Source organism: Nycticebus coucang, chromosome 3 (genome assembly GCF_027406575.1).
Source record: "Nycticebus coucang isolate mNycCou1 chromosome 3, mNycCou1.pri, whole genome shotgun sequence".
Taxonomy (NCBI): Eukaryota; Metazoa; Chordata; class Mammalia; order Primates; family Lorisidae; genus Nycticebus; species Nycticebus coucang.
In genome coordinates, this window is record NC_069782.1 from 124,987,121 (window position 1) to 125,008,137 (window position 21,017).

Here is a 21,017-nt window from a genome sequence, read left to right on the forward strand (position 1 = left end):
AAGACTCAACCAAGAAGAAATAGAACTCTTGAATAAACCAATATTAAAGACTTAAATTAAAACAACAAAAAACAGCTTCCAAGAAAAAAAAAGTCCTGAACCAGACAGTTCACACCAGAATTCTGCCAAGCCTTCACAGAAGAGCTTTTTACCTATATTGCAGAATCTATTCCAAAACATTAAGAAGGAAAGAACCCTCCTTCCTTTTATCATTTCTATAGTGGTCAAAACCCTTCCCTTCTACAAAGCAAATATCACTCTGATACTAAAGCCAAGTAAAGGCACAACAAAAAAACTGGGCAGCACCTGTGGCTCAAAGGAGTAGGGTGCTGGCCCCATATGCCAGAGGTGGCAGGTTCAAGCCCAGCCCTGGCCAAAAACTGAAAAAAAAAAAAAAAAAAAAAAGAAAACTACAGACCAATGTTATTAATGAATATTGATACAAAATATTAGCAAATAGGATTCAAGTACCCATCATAAAAATAATGCATCCCCTTCTCTCTAGAAAAATAGTTGTGCGTTCTGGCAGGTACCTGTAGTCCCAGCTATGTGGGAGGCTGAGGCAAGGGGTTACTTGAGCCCAGGAGTTTGAGGTTGCTGTGAGCTGTGATGTCATGGTACTCTACAAATGGTGACAAAGTGAGACTCTGTGGCAAAAAAAAAAAAAAAGGATCAACATTGTTAAATTGTCTGTACTACTCAAAGCAATCTACAGATTTAATTTAATTACCATTAAAATACCAATGTGATACTTTGAAGATCTTGAAATATAGTTCTATGTTTCTATGGAATCAGAAAAAAACCCCTGAATAGCTAATGTAATTCTATGAAATAAGAACACATCTGGAGGCATCATTTTCTCAGACTTCAGGTTATACTACAAGTTTTTAGTGATACAAACAGCATGCTATTGGCACAAAAATAGAGATATAGATCTTTGGAATAGTACAGAGATAAGACCAGCTCGTATTGCCATCTGTTTGCTTTAACAATGCTTTGTTTTGTTTTGGGGAAAAGAATCACTATTCAATCAGTGGTGCTGGGAGAAATGGTTAGCCTCATAAACTGGATCCATACCTCTCATCACTTACAAAAATTAAGTCATTATGGATAAAAGATTTAAATCCAAGACATGAATCTATACAAGTCTTAGGAGCAAGTATGGGAAAATCTGTTAGCCTTATCTTCCTAGGGAAGTAATTTATGAAGAAGACCCCACTGGTAATCATAGCAACAACAAAAATAAATAAATGGGACCTGATCAAATTAAAAAGTTTCTGTATCGCTAAGGACACAATCAACAAAGCAAAGAGACAACCTTCAGAATAGGAGAAGATCTTTGTATTCTAGGAATCTGACAAAGGGCTAATTATGAGAATCTACAAAGAGCTCAAGCACATCAATAAGAAAAGAGTAAACAACCCCCTCAAAAACTAGGCAAGAGACATGAACAGAAACTTTTCTCTTAAGGACAGATGGCTAACAAACACATGAAAAAAATGCTCATCATCACTAATCATCAGAGAAATGCAAATTAAAACCACTTTAAGATATCACCTAACCCCAGTAACAGTGACCCACATCTCAAGGTCCTAAAGCAATAGAGGCTGGCATAGGTGCAGAAAGAAGGGAATACTTACGCACTGTTGATGGGACTATAAACTGATACAGCCTCCATGGAAAGAAGTATGGAGATTCCTCAAAGAACTAAAAGTAGACCTATCATTTGATCCTGTGATTCCCATTACTAGATGTCTATTCAAAAGAAAAAAAAAAAGGCTCGGCACCTGTGGCTCAAGCAGCTAAGGCACCAGCCACATACACCTGAGCTGGCGGGTTTGAATCCAGCCCGGGCCTGCCAAACAACAATGATGGTGCAACCAAAAAAATAGCCAGGTGTTGTGGCGGGCACCTGTAGTCCGAGCTACTTGGGAGATGGAGGCAGGAGAATCACTTGAGCCCAGGAGTTGGAGGTTGCTGTGAGCTGTGATGCCACAGCACTCTACCCAGGGCTACAGCTTGAGGCTCTGTCTCAAAAAAAAAAAAAAAGAGGGCAGCACCTGTGGCTCAAAGGAGTAGGGCGTCAGCCCCATATGCTGGAGGTGGTGGGTTCAAACCCAGCCCTGGCCAGAAACTGCAAAAAAAAAAAAAAAAAGGACATTTTACTATAAGGACATTTTCCACTTGGATGTTTATAAGCCTCACAATTCACAAATGCAAAGTTGTGGAAACAACCTAAGTGCCCTTCAACACATGAATGGATTAATAAATTGTGATATATTTACACCATGGAATACTGTTCAGCCATCAAAAAGATAGAGATTTTGTGTGTTTAGTAACAATCTGGATGGATTTGGAAAACATTCTCCTAAGTGAAGTGTTTCAAGAATGGAATACAAACGTCACACGTACTCAGTACTAAATTGAAACTAGTAGATTAACGACTACATGCTCACATGAGAGTAAAACTCTATTTCAAGTAGTGGTGAGGGGGAAGGGGATTTATTAATTTCCCACCCAATAAGCACATTGCACGGATATATGGCACATTTCCTGGGAGAAGGACACAAGTACTACTTGGACTTTAACCTCATGAAAACAAACTATGTAACTGATCATATGTACCCTCATATTAATCTGAACTTTTAAAAAGTTGGATTTTCTTTCATGCAATATTTTCACAGCTTTTAACATGCTAATGTGAAGGTGAAACTCCAACTTTAGGTGATAAAAGGAACACTAAAACAGTATTTTTGAATTTACTAGACCATAAGAACTACTTTTTTCTTAGAGGACATAAGAATATAGAATCGTATGGAGGAAAAGTTTCCTCCAGTGACCCTAAATTATAAACCCCTGCACCTACTGAAAGAGTGCAACACCACTCCAACCTCCTTGAAGAGGTCAACCTTCAGGCTCATGTGAACTTTCTCCTTTCTTCATCAGGTATAATAGTGAAAAAGAAGGTCATAGAGAGATGCTTGTTGTACCAGTATATTTCCTTCACTTCACTTCTAGGTAAAGACATCATTTGTTGGAATACAGGAGAAGTACCTGAGTGAATACTGCTTTTCTGGTACTTACATCCTCTCCCTCCTCCTGCAAGGCTATCATTTCACAGCCAATTCCTGGGATAATACTCATTTCATTGGCAAGGTAATTTGGGTATCTTTTGGGTTGAGGGGAGGTTGGGATTGGGTGTTAGTGATTGAAGCAGCTTTGGGCTTGAAAGAGGTGGGCAGTAAGTTTTGGCCTGATGTTCTTTTCTACCATCCCACCTCTGAACAAGCTGGTACTCTGTGTCAAGCCCTCCTGGGTATGTTGACCAGCTGTGAGCATTCTCTTGAAGGAGAATTACCTTCATTCTCAGTTGCTCCTTTCTTCCTACATATCAGTGGCTAATTCCTTACAAAACAAAAAAGTGAGATATTAAAGTAACAGCATTTCAATAGTCACAGTAATTCTGTGTGCTGACTTCAACAATCCTCTCAAAGGCCTCTTTCACAAGGTGGAAAAGGATAGTCATGATTTCATCATACTTGTTGGTTGTTACTTTAATCTGAAAGGTCTGTGTGAGGAAGGGGACTGAGTGGCTGTAAGTGATGGGACCGCTGCTTAGAAGCCTCACTGCAGTGCTTTATCATAGCACCACCTGCAGGTATCCAGGAATAGAGACACATTTGCAGCAGTTTAACAACTCAAGCTTGATGAAAAATATCAAGAGCAGTGTTTCTCTTCCTTTTTAAACCCATGCTCACTAATGGCAAAACCGTTTAAACCCATCCTCACTAATGGCAAAAACATTTACTCTATTAAATATGGTGATTTCTAGCAAAACAAATCATTGAAGCAGAGTGCTATTGCATCATTTAGGATACTGGTTTCATTACACTCTTGTCAGTACTGCTCTTGCTAATTCAAATTTAAATCTTTTCCTTGTTTTTATATCCCAGTCTTCCTTCCGTTCTTTCACAGTTTATTTTGTTTGAGGGATATGTCTATGTCAAATTCACATCTGACACACAGAGGCAGTCCTGAGCTATATTCCTTAAACTCCTCCAAAGCATAATCCAGCATTTCTAAGGCCTAGGTGATAAATCCTTTAGCTCTGGATCCTTCTTTGACATAGACAGTCAGATAAGGTTCCCATCCTCCACAGAGGGAAGTAGATCTTTTAGAGATTATTAATTTCCAGGCTTGGTAAAGGAGTATAGAAGGGGGAACTTCCACATGATATTGATTAGAGAGTAAACTCGCACAACTTTTTGGGAGACTGTTTTGATAATATGTGCTAAGAGCCTTAAAAATGTACACATCATCTCATCCAATTACTCCATTTCTGAGATTTATGGTAATTGGATAAACTGCATAAAAATGAATGTACAAGGCAGTTCATGTCAGTAATGATGTAGAAATATCTTGAGTTATGGAATGATGTTCGCAAGATATTTTCAGTGAATTATTCTACGTACAATTTGATTCCATTTTTTTTTTTGAGACAGAGTCTTGTTTTGTTGCCCTCAGTAGAGTGCTGTGGCGTCATAGCTCACAGCAACCTCAAACTCTTGGGCTCAAGCAATCCTCTTGCCTTAGCCTCCCAAGTAGCTGCGACTACAGGAGCTACCACCTGTCTATTTTCAGAGGTGGGGTCTTGCTCTTTCTCAGGCTGGTCTCAAACTCCTGAGTGCAAGTGATGAACCTGCCTTGGCCTCCAAGAGTGCTATGATTATAGGCGTGAGCCACCACGACTGGCCAAATTCCATTTTTGGTAAGAAAAATACATGCACAGAAAGGACTGGAAGAATGTATCACAAAATAATAACAGCAACAACTGCATGGTGAAGTATCGATGGCTTTTATTTTCTTCTTTAAGCTTATCTGTACTTCCATGACTATGCATGGCCCATGCAAAAAAATATTTTCAAAATTTATTATTCACAGACTACCTATATTCTAATATGTTTTGAGGTAACTGTAAAATATTCTTAGGAAGGTCATAGCATGTTTTATCATTTAATAAGAATATATTCTCATGTATATGCGTAGTCTTCCAACTTCTATAAAGTAAGATTGACTTGTTGGGATTATTCCCTAATTTTTCCCTAGTTGAATCATAGAGAAGTCCTGTTTTTTCTGGGCCTCATGAAGATGTAAAAGGCCAGGGACAATCATTTTCTCATCCTTGTTCTTGCTTCCTGTCACTCCTTACCACTCCCCCTCCTCCAAAATTCACACAAACAAGAAAAAAGGAATGCAAAGCTCCAAAGGTCAAATTAAGTTCTTCTAGGCAGGAGAAATGGGCAATCATTCACCAACTCTGAACTTTGGAAATATAGTAATTAGGCTCCAAACTCTCTTGCTTAATCACTTGCTCCTAATCTATTTTCCCTACAACCATATTCCCAGTGTGGAAAATAAAATTAACACTGAGCTATTGGGTGCTCAGTGTTATGGATGGGGTTGCATAAAAGCTACAGATTATCTCCTCCAACCACAAACAACAGACTTTCCCCACTGTTTGCAGATCGAGGGCAGCAATGCTGGCTGGACTTTGGGCTACATGCTGAACCTGACCAACATGATCCCAGCTGAGAAGCCAATATCCAAACCTCTCCCCCACGGCACCTATGTCTTCCTCATGGTCTTCTTCTCCCTGATCCTTGTTGCAGTGTTTTCCATAGGCATGTTTATTTTTCATAAGCCTTCATTTTTCTGCAAAGAAGGAGTATAACAAGAGCAGCTGGAATCTGCTGGCTGGAGTGAAGAAAAAAAAAATTACTTGCCCAGGGAGCACTTTCCTCTACAGTGCTATACAAAGTCATCCTTCCCTGCTCACCAGTAGTGTACAAAGTCATCCTTGCTGGCTCACCAGGGCCAGTGTTGACCAACATGAAGCTTAGTTTTTTCTAAAGCCTTTCTCTGGGAGGTATTTACCTCCCTCTGCTGAAAGGACTTCTGGTAGACACTGTCTCTTTTGTGACTATTTCTCGGCTGCCCCTTTCTTCTTTGTACTCTATGCTTGTGCCCTTCTTAAAAACCTGTCACTTTTCATGATCTTTGCTTTATAAAAGAACAATATTGACTTTGTCTAGGAAAACTGAGAGTCCTGAGTCCTGTGCTGGGAAGCTGAGCTGGTTAAAAGATGAATCTCAGGAATGGGTTCAATTGTACTCTTTAAGAAAATCAATCTCTCTCTCTCTCTCTCATCCTCCTGCTTCCCATTCATTAATAAAGCCATACAATGCCTTTGGAAATGGCAGGCACACATTCCATTCCCAGGCTTCCCATTGGGTAGGAAAATTGTCTAGAGTAGGCAAATATGTGCTAAGGCCAAAGAGTTTTACAAGGGCATCTACTCATGACGTTAATATAATTCATAATCCTTTCCAAGACAGGGATGTGAATGAGTCACATATTCCTGGATGATGCCAAAATGCTATAGAGTGGAATACTCAGAACCAAGATTTTTAAAAAGCAGATGTACATATACACATTCAAATATCAAGGCTTACTATATGGTAGATGTATATACATGTCAGGAAGAAAAATAGTTACAACTCAGGGTCAGGAAAATACATCCTCCAATGCATCTTCTGAGGTTTTATTTCTATTATGGTAAAATATAAATAAAATTTAACATTCAATTAATTACAGATCAGTGACATTTAGTACATTTACAATGTTGTGCAACCATCACCACTATTTAGTTCCAGAACATTTTTATCATCAAGAAATTATCTGGAGATAAGACCATCCTGGGTAGGCACAAACCTTTCAGTTAACAGCTGTGCTAACCAGCTGCACTGCCAAGATGGCTCACTGAATTTTAAAGCTATGATACATCTTGTTGTCCCAGGTTTAATTTAGTGAGAAGGCAGCATTATTATGGATTGGCATGTTTTTGTTCTTTCGTTGTGTTTAAACATCAAGATATGCCAGCAACCATGTCAGGAAGTACTTTTGCCATCCTTGTCAGTATTGGATTTATTTACTTATGCCATGGAATATTTTGTGGGAGAAATACTTACTATGAACCTTACCCCAGAAAGAGGAAGATATCCCATATTCCTTTCCCTTAAGGGTTGCTGCAAGAGTTACCTATACAGCAGGATTAAATGGTGATGTTTTCTTCTTACCTTGTCCCAAGCTTTCCATCTCTGGATATGGACACAGATTGTTGAATTAATGAGAAAGAAAATCCCTCCCACAAACTAGAAGCCAAATGTCCCTGTATCTCTTGAACAAACAAGTCATTGTTGACAACGGCCAGGTGACTAAATATTAAAAATGCTGTGGACAAGAACTTCCTTGATTAGAAATCAGAAGCCAAATCAGAAACCGGTTGCTTATATTCTTGTAGCTTTTATTGGTGCATTTATAGTGTAAAATTATTTAATAGTGACCCATTGTTTTTCACCTACCACACCCAGAATGGCCCAGAGCAGATTCCTGGATCTGCCTCAAAACCAACCCTCTCTCCCAACAGAATTGAGATTAGGTTGTGCCTACTACCTCCCTCCATAAGTGGAGATTTTACCAAGTGGAGTTTGGCTCCAGATACCTTAAAGGTAAAATATACACAAATATATATTACTATTCCCCTTCACTCTCTCTCTCACTCACTTCCCATTCATTAATAAAGCCATACAATGCCTTTGGAAAGGGCAGACACACATTCCATTCCCAGCTATCCATTGGGTAGGAAAATTTTCTAGAGCTAAGGCCAAAAGAGTTTTGAGCTCTGTGCTCAAGGGCATTGTATTCATTTTTTCTTTTAATCCTCACAGCAATATGAAGAAGGCAGCTATTACCACTTCTATTTTATAGAAACAGAAACTGGGGCTCAGAGAAGTTAAGTCACTTGCCTATATGGCTGAGCAAAAGTATGGCATGCATTTATCCATTATTTTCTTTCCTGATTATACTAGGCTGTCTCTTCATAATCTCTAAGCATGTACCTAAAACTTGACATGAATACAGAGTTCATGGGATGTGGTAGAAAGGGAAGCAGACAGATGGGCTTGTAATTTAATATGTAGGTCACTGTGAAAGTATTTTTTTCTTTTTATAGTTTTCTAAAATATCAGGCATTTTTCTTTCTGTATTTTTTTTATTTTTCAACTAATGTATTTATTTTTTATTTTTATTAAATCATAACTGTGTATATTGATGCATTTATTGGGTTCAGTATGTTGATTTGATATACAAGGTGAAATGCTTACATTGAACTAATTAACACATCCATCATAATTATAATCTTTCTTTAATAGTTTTGAAATGTACCAATGCATCATGTGCATTAGGTGCGATCCCCCCAAATACCCTCTCTCCTTCCATCTCCTCCTTCCCCTCTTTCTCTGCTTCCCTTCTACTTTCTGGACTATAGCTATGTTTTATCATTTGTATGAATGTGTAGGTGGTTATATATTGATATCATAGTAGTATCAAGTATATTGGATACTTTTTTCCATTCTTGAGATACTTTACTAAGAAGAATATGTTCCAGCCCCATCTAGGTAAACATAAAAGATGTGAAGTCTCCATTTTTTATGGATGCATAGTATTCCATGGTGTACATATACCACAATTTGTTAATCCATTCATGGGTTGATGGGCAACGAATTGGGCTACAATAAACATTCTGGTGCAAATGTCTTTGTTGTAAAATGATTTTGATCATCTGGGTATATACCTAGTAGAGGAATCAAATGGTAGGACTACTTTTAGTTTCTTGAGTTCTCCAAACTTCTTTCCAAAAAGGTTGTATTAGCTTGCATTCCCACCAGCAGCATAGAAGTGTTCCCTTCTCTCCACATCCACGCCAACATCTATAGTTTTGGGATTTTGTGACATGGACTAATCTTACTGGAGTTAGGTGATATCTCAAAGTGGTTTTCATATTTCTCTGATGATTAAAGAGTGAGATTTTGATCTCCTGTGACACTAGTTGGATACCATTGATCGCTGTCTCTTGCCTGATTGCAATGCCTAAGACTTCCATTACTAGGTTGAATGGAAGTGGAGGCAGTGGGTATCCTTGCCTAGTTCCTGATCTGAGTGGAAATGTTTTCAACTTTATTCCATTCAATATGATGTTGGCTGTGGGTTTGGTGTAGATGGCCTCTATCAGTTTAAGAAATGTCCCTTTTATACCTGTTTTTTTAGGTGTTCTGATCATGAAAGGATGCTGGATATTATCGAAAGCTTTTTCTGTATCAATTGAGAGAATCATATGGTCTTTGTTTTTTATTTTCTTGATGTGATGTATTATATTTGTAGATTTGTGTATATCGAACAACCCTGGAATAAAACCAACTTGATCATGGTGTATAAGTGTTTTGATGTGTTGTTGAATTCTGTTTGCTAAGATGTTATTGAATATTTTGCATCTATATTCATTAACGATATTGGTCTATAGTTTTCTTTCTTTGTTGGATTTTTTTCCTGGTTTGGGGATCAGGGTGACATTTGTTTCATGAAATGTGTTGGGAAGTAGTCCTTCTTTTTCTATGCTTTGGAAAAGGTTGTATAATATAGGTACTAGTTCCTCTTGAAAGGTTTGATAGAATTCAGATGTGAAACCATCTGGTCTTGGACTTTTCTTTTTTGGGAGATTTCGTATTGTTGATGCTATTTCAGTACTTGATATATGCCTATTCAAGATTTCTAATTCTTTCTGGTTGAGTTTAGCAAGGTTGTGTGCTTCTAGGTATTGGTCCATTTCCTTCAGATTTTCATATTTCTGGGAATAGAGCTTTTTGTACTAATCATTGAGGATTTTTTTAATTTCTGAGGTGTCTGTTGTTATTTCTCCTTTATCATTTCTGATGGATGTTATTAGAGATTTTACTTTTCTGTTTCTGGTTAGGTTAGCCAAAGGTTTATTAATAAACTTGTTAAGTTTATTAATCTTTTTTAAAAACCAACTTTTTATTTCGTTGATCTTCTGAATGATTCTTTAGTATTTAAATTCATTTAATTCTGCCCTAATTTTGGTTATTTCTTTTGTTTTGCTGGGTTTGAGGTTGGAAGTTCCACCTTTTCCAGTTGCTTGAGATGACCTATTAAATTGCTGGCTACCTTGCTTTCTGTTTTCTTGATGAAGGCTTTCAATGCTATAAATTTCCCTCTTAGGACTGTCTTTGTACTATCTCACAGATTTTGATAATTTGTGTCTTCATTATCATTTTATTCCCAAAATTTGGTGATTTCCTTCTTAATCCTGTCTTTGACCCAGCTATCATTCAGCCTAAGATTATTTAGTTTCCATGACATTGTTTGAGTATGAAGATTCCTGTTCCTGTTGAGTTCAACTTTTATTCCATGGTGGTCTGAGAAGATACAAGGAATAATTCCTATTCTTCTAAATTTGCTGAGGTTAGACTGGTGTCCTAAGATATGATCAATTTTGGAGGATGATCTGTGGGCTGAAGAGAAGAATGTATATTCAGTTTTATTAGGATGAAATGTTCTCTAGAGGTCTGTTAAGTCCATTTGTTCTAGCATCAGGTTTAAGTCTAATATTTCTTTGTTTAGTTTTTTCTTGGAGGATCTATCCAAGACTGTCAAAGGGGTGTTAAAATCTCCAACTATTATAGTGCAGGAAGATATCACGTTGTTCATCTCCATTAGGGTTTGCTTTATAAATTGAGGCACATTCTGATAGGGTGCATAAATGTTAATTACAGAAATCTCTCCATGTTGGGTGTGTTTCTCTTGACAAATATGTAGTGATCATCTTTTTTTTTTGGTTTAAGGCCAATTGTATCTGCAAATAAAATTATAGCCCCTGCTTTTTTCTGATTTCTATTTGACTGTATTATAGATGTCCATCTCTTCACCCTAAGTCTATTTTTAGACTTAAGGTAAGATGAGATTCTTGTATGCAGCTGATGTCTGGTCTGAGTTTATGGACCCATTCATCCAACCTAGGCCTCTTTAGAGGATAATTTAAACCATTCACATTAATTGAGAGAATTGATAAGCCTGGTAGTGTTTTGGGTGTCATTTTTTTCAAATGTCCAGTGGACTTTTTAACCCTTTCACCTCTGTGGAAGTTGGGTTTTGTTCAAAAATATCTCAGTGAGTTTACTTTGGTGGTAGAGCATTATGCTGGTCATTGTAGAGGATGGATGAGTTGGTTTAGTTATGGCAAATTTCTTCAACATGTGTATGTCATCAAAGTATTTGATTTCTCCATCACAAATGAAACTCAAAATTTGATCTTTTGGAGTGATCCTGCCACTCTCTCAGGGAATGATCAGTTTTTGCTCTCCATTTGTTTGCTTCTTTGAGCATTTGGAAATGTTCAAAAGCTCTGTCTTCAATTTCAGAGATCCTTTCTTCTGCCTGGTCAACTCTATTACTGAGGGACTCTACTGTGTTTAGGAGCTCCTCAAATAACTTTTTTGTTTCCTTGAGCTCTGCTATTTCTTTTCTCATTACGTCAATGTCTTTTTGACTTTGACTTTGAATTCCTTAATTTCTTGAGACAACTTCAGAACTACTCTTTGGATTTCAATTTCTAATTTTTCTTCCATTCTATTCATCTTATTTTCTATCCATATTCTGAATTCTATTTCTGACATTTCAGCCATTTGTCTATGCATGGCATCTTCAGTTGTAGCTCCTTTGTCATTCTTTGGGGGGCTGATCTACTCTGGTTATTCATGTTGCCAGTGTTCTTCCATTGGTTCTGCCCATGTTTATTTTCCACTGTTTGGTTATTAGAACTAGTAGGGTGAGAATGAATTGGGGTTCCCAGGTTGTAGAGTTAATCATCCCCTTACCAAAGCACTAGGCTTTATAATTGTGGCTTATCCCCTACAACCTTACAAAGGCCCCTTTCAGAGTTTTGGGTGGAGACTGTGAGGATCTACTTGGTTAGCTAGCACAAGGTGGTTCTGTTTTGAAATCAGCCTACCTCTACCCTATCCTAAGAAGCCACGGTATTAGGTTTAAATCTCGGCTGTGGAGAGATACAGACAGCTGGGTTGCCTCACCCCCACCATTCAGTTCCTTTCTGCTACAGAACTTCCAAGATCAACCTCAGAGGGTCCACTGGTGAACAGCTCCAGATGCCAGTTCCAATCCAATTGTCTCAGGCAGTACAAACCCTGCTCAACAGAGAGGGATCCAAGGGTCTCCAACAGCTCAATTGGAGCCAAGGGTCCATTCCCCCTCCCACCAGAATCAGTTTGGTGTCCATTTCTCTGCTCGTGGGTCCAGTTGGAGCTGGGGAGCATACCCCCTGCCTGCTGGTTGCAGTCCACACCCAGGAAGCCTCTGCTTGCAGGCTCTATTGTAGTCAGGGGACCATGGCCCAGCCTATTGATCTCAGTCCACACTCAGCAAGCCTCTTCTTGCCGGCCCAGTTGGAATCAGGGGACCACACCGCGGCCTGCCGGTCTCAGTCCACACGGGCAAGCCTCTGCTCTCCAGCTCTGTTTTTCGTTTTTTTGAGACTGAGTCTTACTGTGTTACCCTTGGTAGAGTGCTATGGCATCACAGCTCATGGCAACGTCAAACTCTTGGGCTGAAGCGATTCTCTTGCCTTAACCTCCCCAGTAGCTAGGACTACAGGTGTCTGCGACAATGGCTAGCTATTTTTTGGTTGCAGTTGTCATTGTTGTTTAGCAGGCCCAGGCCAGGCTCGAATCTGCCAGCTTTGGTATATGTAGTGACACCCTACTCACTGAGCTACGGGCTTGAGCCCACTAGCTCAGTCAGGGGACCACAACACCACCTGCTGGTCTCAGTCCACACCTGGCAAGCCTCTGCTGGTGGGCTCTGTTGGAATCAGGGGACTATGCCCCTGCTTGCAGGTCTCAGTTAACACTCAGAGGTCTCTGATGGAGTCAGGGAACCATGCCCTTATCCTCAGGTCTCAGTCCACACCCGGCAAGCCTCTGCTCCCAGCCCAGTTGGAGCCGGGGACCAGCCCCACACTGAACTCAGTTCACACTGAGAAACCTGCTTGCAGGTACTGTCAGAGCCGGGGGTTCTGCACCCTCCAGCCAGACACAGCCCGAAACTGAGGGTCAACACCACCACTGGCCGTGCAAAGTCATAACCAGGGGACTGCTCCTCCTCCTGCTGAGTGTCCCTTTCTTGCTATGCCCACTTTCTTCCCCACTAGTCGCAGATTCCATCCTGATATTTGGTGATCCACACTATGCCAAAATCTCTCAGGAAAAGACCAAACACTCTGGGCTCTGCAGGGGGCAGAACTTCAGACCGCCATGTATTGGGGGAAGGCTGGACTGGGAGTTTGGAATTGTGGGGGAAAATATTTGTTCATGCCATGTGGGGTGGTGTCTAGGTTCACATGTGGGACCTTCCTGGAGAAAGAGACCCAGTGTTTAGTGGCTCTCTCCAAGTGAGGTAAAATGAGAGGTCTTTTGTTCTCTGCTCGCTTGCAGAGAGCCCGCAGCAGGCCTCCCACTTGGGAGAGGGGTCTCTGATCCTTTAGAGGATAGGCTTTGTACCTGTAATTTGTTTTCTTAAATGCTCTTCCTTGGAGTCACAGCTTGCTGAACCTCTTTCTTGGCTCAGTTCCCCACCTTTAGCTTCATACAGTCCAATTTTGTCCAGTTGTTCTCCCTCTGGTTAGGAGCCTCTGCTGAGGGTTACTACTAGTCGGCCATCTTTCTAGAATTCCCTCGGCATTTCACTGTGAAAGTTTTGAGACAGACTGTGTTATGGTCCATTTTCTTACTTCGAAGAAATAGACAATGGCATCCTATCTGATTCACACATGCAAGCGTGGCTGGGAGGACTTTTATGTTCCCATCCACACAGATTTTATGTTTCTTGATTTTTGTGCATCTTAAAACTTTTTAAATTACCCACGTGTTAAATTCACAATGAATATCATGGCAACACAGATACTCTGTCCATGGTGCCAGTCAGTGGTTCCCATACTTCTTGCTCCTTAATTATACTGTTTGCTTACTGCACAGTAGATAAGCATCAAATAAATAGTGGTTGATGAGATTGTCAAGTAAGTTGGGCTAGTCATAGCCTTCTTCCTTCTGTCTGCATATGCAAAGGACTGTCATACACATTATCTGTTCTGATCCTGACAACAAACTAGTGAGAATGTAAATATTATTTTCATTTTACAAATGAGGGTCATACAGTCTACTACATGGCAGATGTGATACCCAAACATGTCTTCTGCCTGAAGTCTATTGCTTTTTCTTTTCTAAACCCTTGACAAGTTGGAATTTTAATTCATCTATGTTCTTCTTTCCTTATTCCAGTTCTGTTTTATTGCCTACGTCCAAAATAAATGCCCTTTCAGGAATCTGGGAGCCAAACTCCATTTGTTAATATCTCTACTTATGGAGACAGTTAGTAATCAGAACTTAATCTCAATTCTGTTGGAGAGAGGGTTGGTTTTGAGGCAGATACAGGAATCTGCTCTGGGCCATTCTGGTTGTGGTAGGTGAAATACAATGGGTCACTATTAACTAATTTTAATATTGATTGGCCACTGGTTATATATGATTACTATTCCTCCCTGGACTTTTTCACTCGGAACTCAAACTTGGTTCTGGTAACTCTGTTCCTTTATAAGGTGGTAATATTTTTCCTATGAATCCACAGGGGAGAAAATCAGCAGAAGTGGTTACTTCTATAGACAAAAGAATGAAGCTACTTAATTAGGCTTTCTGGTGTGTGTGTGTGTGTGTGTGTGTGTGTGTGTGTGTGTGTGTGTGTGTGTTGAGAAAGAAAGAGACAGAGAAATATAAAAGTTTCAACTTTTCAACTTATCCAGTTCTTCATAAGAAATATATAGTGTGATATAAATAAAAGTTTTAAAAGGTACACTTCATGTTGTAATTATTTTAATGTTGTATCAGGCAAGGTCCCTACAAGAAACAAATGGTATGTTCAACAGATGAGCAATTAAGGAGAGTTTAAGAAAGTGACTAAATCCAAAGATGTGACATTATTCCTAACACTATTTTAAGCTGCTTAAAAATCCCAGCTCAGAATTTCACTTTATACCTTAGGTTTTGTTGCCTTCAGGTGGAGCCCGTCATGTGAAGGCAGAGACACCTGCTATTCAGTCCAAGATGCTTTGGGAAAATTTCATCTGGATTTAAAGATAATACAAGATAATCTATGATGCTTACATTCCCTACTCAAAATGTAAATTTGAATATTAAAATAAAGAAGAGTATTTTAATACCCCACAGAAGAACAAAGTTTGCCACATAAATTTATCATCAATTTAAAAAATGCACTAAATTTCACCCAAACTGTTCTGGTCCTTCTGTGATTCACATTCTTGTAGTTGCTATCCTGTTAGAAGATGACAGTTGCTCATAACTAGCTGTGCTCACTAACCATATGTTTCTTTCAGTTTATATTTAGTTTCTTTAAAAAATTTTTTTAGAATATTACAGGGGGTACACATAATGGTTACATAGTTTACTTTTGTTGTACATTTTAAGTCAAAGTTATAAGTGTGTCCATCAGAATGGGTGCATTTATACCATTTGGGTGTGAATTTACCCAACTTCTCCTTCACTTTCCTTCCTACTTAATTTCCACTAAGTTTTACTTCCAGATGTGCCCATAGGTGTTGATCTACTAATTCCAATTTAGTATTTGTTACATGTGGTGTTTTCTTTTCCATTTTTGTGATACAAGAATGGTATCCAGTTCCATCCAGGTAACTATCTTTTGTTACAAAAGATACTAGATCACCATATTTTTTATGGCTGAGTAGTATGGCATGGTATACATATACCACATTTTATTAAACTACTTGTGTATTGATGGCCACTTGGATTGTTTCTACATCTTTGCAATTGTGAACTATGCTGTTAAAAACGTCCCAATGCAAGTGTTCTTTTTTTTTTAAAAAAATAAAATATTATTTTTTCTTTTGAGTAAATACCTACTAATAGGATTGCTGGATCAAATTGTAGTTCTTTGAGGTATCGCCATACTACTCTCCATAGAGGCTGTAATAGTCTGCGGTTCCATCAAAAGTGATTAATTGTTCCTTTTTCTCTGTATCCACACCAGCACTTGTGTTTTGGGACTTTTTGATTAGAGCCATTGTCACTGGAGTTAGGTGATATCTCATTGTGGTTTTGATTTGCCTTTCCCTAATGATTATAGAGATGTTGAGAATTTTTTCATGTGTTTATTGGCCATTAGATTATCTTCATTTGAGAAGTTTCTATTCATGACTTTTGCCCACTTTTTAATGGGTTCTTTAATTTTTTCTTCCTCATTTGTTTGAGTTCTTTGTAAATTCTGTTAACTATCATTCTTGCTGATGATGTTATATCTAGAAAACCCCAAAGATTCAACCAAGAGACTCCTGGAATTGATAAATTCAGCAAGGTCTCAGTTTACAAAATCAATGTACAAAAATCAGTAGCTTTCAAATATGCCAAAAACAATAAAACAGAGAATTAAATCAAATATTCAATAGCTTTCACAGAAGCAACAAAGAAAATAAAATACTCCACCTAGGAATATATTTAACTAAGGTAGTAGAAGACCACTATAGGGAGAGCTATGAGTTACTGAAGAAGGAAGTTGGAGAGGATAACATAAAATGTAAAAACATGTGATGCTCATGGATTGGCAGAATCAACATTATTAAAATGGCTATACTACCCAAAATTATTTACAGATTCATCGTAATCTCCATTAAAATACCAAAGTCATTTTTTGAAGATCTAGAAAAAGTAGTTCTATACTTCATATGGAACCAGAAAAAAACAAACAAAAAAATGAATAGTCAATGCAACCTTCTGTAATGAGAGCAAATAGGGAAGCATCAGGCTATACTACAATGCTATAGTAACCAAATTAGCATGGTACTGGCATAAAAACAGAGACGTAGACCTATGAACCAGAACAGAGACCCCAGAGATAAAATCATCCTTATATTCTCATACAATCTTTGACAAAGCAGACAAAAACATACACTGGGGGAAAAAAGTCCCTATTCGGTAGTGGTGGTGGGAAACCTGGATAGCCACATTTAAATGATGGAAACAGGATCCACACCTCTCAATGCTTATGTTAGGGTTTTTTATTTTTATAACCTGAAAGTTTTGGTGGCTTATGACTATAAAGACTGACTGACTTTCAGTTTCATGGGTCTGTGTGTCAGCTGGGCTGACAGCTAGTTCAGCCTTGGATCAAGCCAGTTCCATGTATCTCACGTTCTCCTTGTCCAGTGGTTTATTGGGATATGTTTTTATATTGAATAGCATGACTGTGCTTCAGAGAGATGCTTCTCAGCTCTCTTGCCTAGGCCCTGGCTTTAAGTGTGTTAAGACTTGCAGTAGAGGCCCATGGGAAAGAGCTGATAGGTAATATATTATGCCTGCCTACATGCAACCTTTAAAAGTTCATTAGAAGTTTAGTTGGTTTCTTATTATTCATCTCTGTGGTGAATTTTTCCTTCTCCTATCACTCTTAGGGATAAAAGAACTAGTCACTTTTAGAAATTTGATTCAGATGGGTTCTTAAAAACAATGACTTTATACTTAAACCAGGTGAGTGTAAGCTACAATCTCTTGCTATGTGCACACAATAATTGTTTTCAAAATGAGTAAATAAATCATAAGGAAATTATTTATTTTTTATAAGGTTCATAACCATAAATGCAATTCATCATCATGCATAATTCAATAAATCAAATAGAGTTCCAGTTTTGAAAAAGCAACAATTATTTGTACTGTACATTGTCAGTTTATTTAGGTGTATTTATAAATACTCTTAGAAAAAACTGAAAGAAACATAATGGGTTAATTTTATACTAACAAGTTGCCTTTTAAAATACAAGTTACTTTTTGTTGTTGTTGTGAAATGATATGGCCCAGTAACAATGAAAAAGAAGCAAATACAGACAAATGATTGGTGGTTTTTATAATGAACTACTTAGCACTGATTCTAGTTTTTCTTGTTGGTAAATCATAACGTCCCCTTTCTCTTGCTCTGTAATTGACAGCCATGCCATAATTGTCATTGATAGCTTAAAAATAAGATCTTTTGTGCTATTCCAAAATAGCACAATAGTTAGTCAGCACAATAGTCAACTGAATCATCTTGGAATACACAACAGAAGTTCACGTGAAGAATATGGTGTGAAACTGCTCTGTCTCCTGCAGTTAAATCTATTTGAAGGATGTATTGTTTGTCTTCTGGACAGACTAGTCTATAACAGAAAAAGTTATTTTTAGACTTTATATTATTAGAATTTTTAAATATTAACCAGAGTAGAATAATATATTACACATCCATGTTCTTATCAAAGAACAATCATTACAATCACTTTAAGAATCTTGAAGAAGCAAGTGCTAAATATAATCACAAATGGAATAGGGTTCAGACTTAATGAAGGACATTGTGATAAAAGAGGAAATGAGAAAATGTACACTTTTACCAACAGTCAGATGGTGAAGGTGGGCACAATCATTATGTGATGCAACATGCAACATGGCAAAAGTAAATAAAAGGTACATACAGAAGGAGGTACCTTGTTGATTAACTAGAATGGAAGGAAATAAGAGATATTCTATAGGCCCCTCTTCATCCTGCAGGGAGAACCAGAACCAGAACCAGAGCACCTCTATTTGCCAATTCTTTTTTTTTTTTTTTTTGAGACAGAGTCTCATTATGTCACCCTCGATAGAGTGATGTGGCATCACAGCTCACAGCAACCTCCAACTCTTAGGCTTAAGCAATTCTCTTGTCTCACCCTTCCAAGTAGCTGGGACTGCAGGAGCTCACCACAATGCCTGGCTATTTTTTTTTGTTGCAGTTGATTAGTTGGCCTGGGCCGGGTTTGAACCTGCCATCCTTGGTATATGTGGCTGGCACCGTAACCACTGTGCTTCAGACTCCGAGCCTGCAAATTCATTTTTAAATTAATGAAGTTAAAGGCAGAAGTCTTTAATTACTTCATTAATTTACTTATGTTTAACACATTAATTATATTTAATTTACTTCATTAATTTAAATTATTAATTAGTTTACTTAATGTAAATGACAAAATCATTTTGCTATAGTAGCAAATCAGTGGGTTATATTATTGATAGATAGTTTCTCCTAGAATATATTGAAAAGTTGTAAAATGCTAATCAATCACCTTCTTTAAAGTATGTTTTTGCTTTTCATATTGCTTAAATCCTAAAGCCTCTCTTAATAAACCTCCACTGAGGCTGGGAATGGTGGCTTACGCCTATAGTCTTAGAATTCTGGGAGAATGAAGTGGGAGGATTGCGTGAGCTCAGGGGTTCAAGACCAGTATGAGCAAGAGCAAGACCCTGTCTCTACTAAAAACAGAAAAACTAGCTGGGCATGTTGTTGCATGCTTATAGTCCCAGCTGCTGGGGCGGCTAAGGCAGGAAGATTGCTTAAGTCCAAGAGTTTGAGGTTGCTGTGAGCTATAAACCATGACACTCTCTACCCATGGTGAGTCTCAAAAAAAAAAAAAAAAAATCAAAAACTCCACTGAAATATACACTGGTGGGATAATTCTACTAGGTTTTAAATATGTTTCACAGCATTTATAGTGAATCCCTTCTTATATGCTATATTGCGTAAGCCTGTCAGTAATGAGTTAGTTAAAAGGAAGAGAGCAGGAGCCAATCCTACTTGGCTGTTATCTACTTTATTTTTTCTCAGATCAAGGTTTCCTTGAGCCTATCTAAATTTTTCCTTTACGTCTCTCTCCTTGGTTGGAATACCTTTGAGTCATTTTAATCCTGTCTATAGTATCTGAAGAAGGTGGAAAAGTAAGGAAAATTAGATAATTTGAAAGGAAAACTTGAATCTGATTTTTATAGAGTAGTTTAATTCAGTATGGAATGCCCCTCTTTACTGAAACTTATATTCCTTCATAAAATATATTAGCAACCTTGACCCCACATTTGGTACCTAGTGACAAGAAGGAGGTAACAGGAAACCAAGGCAAAGGGTTTTTTCTTTTATACGCTCTCTTTTGAATACTCTAATATTCCTAACCCAACCATCTATTAGTAATAGAGAGGTTTTCCTAAGGGAAGTGAGGAATTTTCATTAACTAGCCTATTTTTTATCTTGTCTAGTGGAAGTTAGTCAGCTGAGGCTGGAATATAGAGTTATACTATTATAAGAGAAATGGAACTTAAATTTATGGCTTGACTAGTACCAATTTCTAGCAACTGTTAACCTAGGTACAGATGAACTGATTAACCAGTTTTGCAACCACCCAGTTGTAAAGAAGACATGACAATCCTTTGAAGAGGTCACGGCCAGGCCCTGAAGATGTCATATATAAACCCTGAATGTATACAAATTTGTGAAACATTTCTTTGTTAACATGTTACATGTCAATAGTAGCAATTAATGATAGGCTTAAAACCAATATTTACCTCTGGCTTCTGCCTCTACTATTATCAATTCCAAAATTCCTATCAAATGAAGAAAGCAAGGAAGATAGATGTTAGTAGAAAAGGTATGGGAGAAAAAAAGCGTAATTTCTAAAGAAAACCAAACTAACCCATACTAGGTTAGGCAAGAGTTCACATCTAACCAAGTATAAGTAGAATAATGTTGTATAACTGGAGAAAACATTATAGTAACTTTACATATAACTCCCTTCAACCCTCTCTCTCTTCTACAGCCTTATTTTCTATTCTACTATGCCTCTCTCTTTTCCTGGCTTCTCTTTCTATTTTATGACTTTTTTTTTGAGACAAAGTCTCACTATGTTGCACTTAGTAGAGTGTTGTGGCATCACAGCTCACAGCAACCTCAAACTCTTGGGCTTAAGCAATTCTCTTGCCTCAGCCTCCCAAGTAGCTGGGACTATAGGTGCCTGCTACAATGCCCAGCTATTTTTTGTTGCAGTTGTCATTGCTGTTTAGCCGGCCCAGGCTGGGTTAGAACCTGACAAGCCTCCAGTGTATGTGGCTGATGCCATAACCACCGTGCTATGAGCGCTGAGCCTATTTTATGTCTTTTTATATTATGTCTTCCATATCTTGTTC

At 38.1% G+C, this 21,017-nt stretch overlaps 1 protein-coding gene across 4 annotated transcripts in view; it reads left to right on the plus strand.

The window, feature by feature from the left end:
* ENTPD1 (ectonucleoside triphosphate diphosphohydrolase 1) overlaps positions 1 to 21,017 on the plus strand; it is a 187,343-nt gene that overhangs the window by 140,043 nt on the left and 26,283 nt on the right. The window contains exons 9-10 of one of the 4 annotated variants that reach the window (XM_053582846.1): positions 3,019 to 3,156; positions 15,021 to 15,196. In XM_053582846.1, coding sequence (XP_053438821.1) covers positions 3,019 to 3,156; positions 15,021 to 15,113 — 231 coding nt within the window. In that variant the 3' untranslated portion in view covers positions 15,114 to 15,196. Of the gene's footprint in view, positions 1 to 3,018; positions 3,157 to 5,524; positions 8,656 to 15,020; positions 15,197 to 21,017 lie in introns of those variants that run through there. The other 3 variants (XM_053582845.1, XM_053582848.1, XM_053582847.1) reach the window with 3 other exon arrangements.